Source organism: Toxorhynchites rutilus, chromosome 3, assembly GCF_029784135.1.
Source record: "Toxorhynchites rutilus septentrionalis strain SRP chromosome 3, ASM2978413v1, whole genome shotgun sequence".
Taxonomy (NCBI): domain Eukaryota; kingdom Metazoa; phylum Arthropoda; class Insecta; order Diptera; family Culicidae; genus Toxorhynchites; species Toxorhynchites rutilus.
In genome coordinates, this window is record NC_073746.1 from 129,919,655 (window position 1) to 129,922,948 (window position 3,294).

Consider the following 3,294-nt stretch of genomic DNA (forward strand, 5'->3'; position numbering starts at 1 on the left):
AAACCAGTGAATCTTCCCAAGACGGGTCTATGGTACTAGGTGAGGCCGTTTCGTCACTAAGTTGGTTAGGGGAGCGGTATATGAAAACAGTACGGAAGAAAACAGAAGGGGATTTTTTTCCTTGAAGTGTGAAAGAGACAGACTGATCACGAGCGAGCTTGGGCACAAGCGTATTGTGTTTTGTTTACAAACAAAACACAGTAGACTTCCAAGATGGCTGAAAAGTGGTTTTAGCAAGTTGGCCCACCTTAGAATATACTTCTACGCGCCTTGAATCTTCCCACCTTCGATCCTCCATCGCGATAATTCACAATGTTTTCTATCGAAAACAGCTGATAACCGGCTCGCGTTCACAGAAACAACACTCTACTTTATCGACATGTTTTGATATCTGACAGATCGGTATTTTTGCAACAAGAACGGTATTGCAGCGGAAATTTAACTAAAGGATTTGAGTTTGTGTAAAATTTATCCGGTTCGCCAGTAGAATGTCCCGCTTGCTTGGTCTTGATAAACTGGCGAAACTTTTCACCTACATAAGCGACAATGGTGGAATACGGGCCAGTTTGTACAAACTGTATAGGTAATGTAAAAATTTGCTTATATAACCAGTAAACAGAGGAGAATAACAGGCTGGAACTCGATCCATACAATCAATATTCACTTTTTCAAGGATGGATGAAATGAAATCGGGACGTCTCGTAGGGCAAGACAAGTATGGAAACAAGTACTTTGAAGATCCGACACAGTTTTATGGCAGAAATCGCTGGGTGGAATATGCCCCACATTTTAACATGGAATACGATGGATCCCAAATTCCAGCTGAATGGTTCGGTTGGATGCATTATAAAGTATGTTATCAAAACCAGTATGAGTATGAGTATCATTGATGTTTTGTTTTAGACCGATTTGCCTCCCAATCGCGATGGTGCGCGCCCTCATTACTCATGGATGATTGATCACAGCGAGAATCTGTCTGGAACAAAGGGAGCATACATGCCATACTCGACAACACGCCCAAAGATCGAAGCATGGGACCCTAAGAAGCCAGCGCCAAAGCTCGAATGAGTTTACACTGTTCTCTAGTAAATAAATGTTCTTTGCTTTAGTAACGGTGAGAATTTGTATGCTGTTTATTTCATATCGTAACGCACATCAGAAATGTGTGAATTTAATGTTTATAGCTTGCGCTTCTTACCAGGAGGCTTAGATGAAACAGTGCTTGATTTCCGTTTACTCGATTGCTTTGATTCTTCATCAGATTGCTTTGATTGAGCCTCCTTCATCGCCTTGTTTTTGCGATATGCTTCTGTCATTTTCTGTATATTCTTTTTGGAGATTTCCTCGTGTATTACGATGCGATTTGGATAGTCTTTCCCAATTATGCAGCCTAATTTTTTCTGCGTTTCAAGACTAGCCTTCCACGGTTCGTAGATGATACCGGCGGGATATTTTTTCAACTCTGGAACATATTTTTTTATGAATTTTCCTTCAGGATCGGTTTTCTTTCCAAATGCCACTGGACTGTATACCCGGAAATACTGATGGAAAAAGGCGGAAGCCGACAACCACATCCAGTTACCAGCATTCAGTGCCCAATCAGCATCAAGTAGAAGTTCCTCGAAAACCCGTTGCCCTTCCTCCCACGAAATCCAAAGATCTCCCCTTGTTAAGAAGCATGCGACCGCATGACGAGCCAGGTGGTGAATCCACCCTTCCTGACGCAGTTGACGCATAATTGCATCGATAAAAGGATACCCTGTGCGGCCGTGAGTCCACGCTTCCAAATGTTGCGAATTGGTGACCCAAGGCACCTGCAAACAAATGCTATTACCAACCATTTTGTCGAAATTTGGCTCCGAAGCTGCGGCACAATAATAAAACTCTCGCCACATCAGCTGTCCTACTAGCGAAACGGGTGGTTGGGAATGCTTCTGCCCTTGAAGAACCTTTCTCAGCTCGCTCATAAACAGCCTCGAGCTGAGGCAACCAAATTTCACGTACGGACTCAAGACAGTTGTGCTGGGTTCGATCGAATTGGGTGATGTGTTGGGCTTTTCGAATGAGCATACCCACGATTTGCGCTTCATGTATTCCTGAAGTCGTCTCAATCCTTCGGTCTCTCCCCCAGGGAATTTACATTCTCCAAGGTCTTCCTGCCTCACTCCCAATTCCACCAATGTGGGTGGATCGTAGCATTCATCATCATTTTGTTCCTTCGAGTCCCGATTGGGCGAACAACCTTGTGGTAACTCTTCTGGCTTTTCTATTGGCTCTGGAATTGCGCATTTGGATGCCAGGCTATTGTACTTTTGGTACGTCAACGGCGGTTTGCCACCGTTCATTTTGAGGATAACATCGGGATCATAAATTGTGTGGGATCTCTCAGCGAGTACACTAACATTATGCTTCTCAGCTAAATTCTGCACAGCTACATCACGCTTCACTGCGTACGGTTCGATATCGTACTCGTAAGTGAGCAGCGAAACTTCCCATTCTTGGAACAACGAAGGGAACACTTCCACCGGGTTTCCCCGGACAACGTACAATCTGCTCAATGGAAACCATGCTTTATTTAGGAATACACTGGAATTGTTTTTCCCTCTTACCTGCTATTAATTTCACGGAGATTCTGATCAAGATCAGCTAGAGATTGCTGTAGAAATCGCCACCTGTTGGGACCCACACGGAGCCATTTGAGAATGACCGGATCCAGAATAAATATGGGTCTTAACACTAACTTGTTCGGAGCGTCCGAAACTCTCTGGACAGCTGCTTTGAGAGCTGGGTTGTCGTGCACTCGGAGACCTTTGCGAAACCAGTGGACAACGGTTTGTTTCGAACACATCGTGAGCTGAGTTCATGTAAATTAGGAAAAGAGATTGTTTTCGGCTAGAACGAACGAACGTGATGAATTGTAGAGGCTTCGAACTTTTCCGTTCATTCGCCTCTAATACGGCTAGATCACAGCAGTGGAACTCCATACAGTTCACTGACTAAAAAGTGTCCACATTTTCATCGCTTGTTTACGTGAAGAATATAATTTTTTCAGGCACATTTGATTTGAGAGTGTATGGATTTCTAGCTGTCTTGACGCAAGGTCTTTAATGAAAAATGAGAAGATGGGAAGGTTTATATAAACATGTTTATAATTACATAAGTTTATTCAAATATTAATATTGCCCTTATTTAACTATTCAGTGCAATTTTATCAAAATTTGAAAGAGAAATTAAAAAAGGAATTTTTTTTTCAATATTTTTATGAGATTAATCTATTAAAAATCCATGATTACC

The 3,294-nt window shown here is 42.5% G+C and overlaps 2 protein-coding genes across 3 annotated transcripts; one reads left to right on the forward strand and one right to left on the reverse strand.

Moving 5' to 3' along the window:
- The first annotated feature begins 375 nt into the window (after window positions 1-375).
- LOC129775642 (probable NADH dehydrogenase [ubiquinone] 1 alpha subcomplex subunit 12) lies at window positions 376-1,236 on the forward strand. Its single transcript, XM_055780623.1, has 3 exons — window positions 376-583; window positions 674-851; window positions 904-1,236. The coding sequence occupies exons 1-3, from the start codon at window positions 489-491 to the stop codon at window positions 1,066-1,068; spliced, it is 438 nt and encodes a 145-aa protein (XP_055636598.1). The 5' UTR covers window positions 376-488; the 3' UTR covers window positions 1,069-1,236.
- LOC129775641 (cryptochrome-2) lies at window positions 1,116-3,035 on the reverse strand. Of its 2 annotated transcripts, XM_055780622.1 has the most exons (3): window positions 2,742-3,035; window positions 2,610-2,672; window positions 1,116-2,550 (listed from the first exon to the last, which is right to left on the reverse strand). In XM_055780622.1, the coding sequence occupies exons 1-3, from the start codon at window positions 2,846-2,848 to the stop codon at window positions 1,179-1,181; spliced, it is 1,542 nt and encodes a 513-aa protein (XP_055636597.1). In that variant the 5' UTR covers window positions 2,849-3,035; the 3' UTR covers window positions 1,116-1,178. The 2 variants fall into 2 exon arrangements, with proteins under 2 accessions (XP_055636597.1, XP_055636596.1); XM_055780621.1 differs by having other exon boundaries at window positions 2,610-3,035.
- Window positions 3,036-3,294: the final 259 nt, after the last annotated feature.

Bases quoted from the DNA above. Each gene is read 5' to 3' on its own strand.
- LOC129775642 (XM_055780623.1), top strand. From the start codon at position 489: ATGTCCCGCTTGCTTGGTCTTGATAAACTGGCGAAACTTTTCACCTAC. The intron at 584-673 runs GTAATGTAAAAA...CACTTTTTCAAG, and splicing joins AGTTTGTACAAACTGTATAG to GATGGATGAAATGAAATCGG. The intron at 852-903 runs GTATGTTATCAA...GTTTTGTTTTAG, and splicing joins TCGGTTGGATGCATTATAAA to ACCGATTTGCCTCCCAATCG.
- LOC129775641 (XM_055780621.1), bottom strand. From the start codon at position 2,848: ATGTGTTCGAAACAAACCGTTGTCCACTGGTTTCGCAAAGGTCTCCGA. The intron at 2,551-2,609 runs GTAAGAGGGAAA...TCCATTGAGCAG, and splicing joins CTCCGTGAAATTAATAGCAG to ATTGTACGTTGTCCGGGGAA.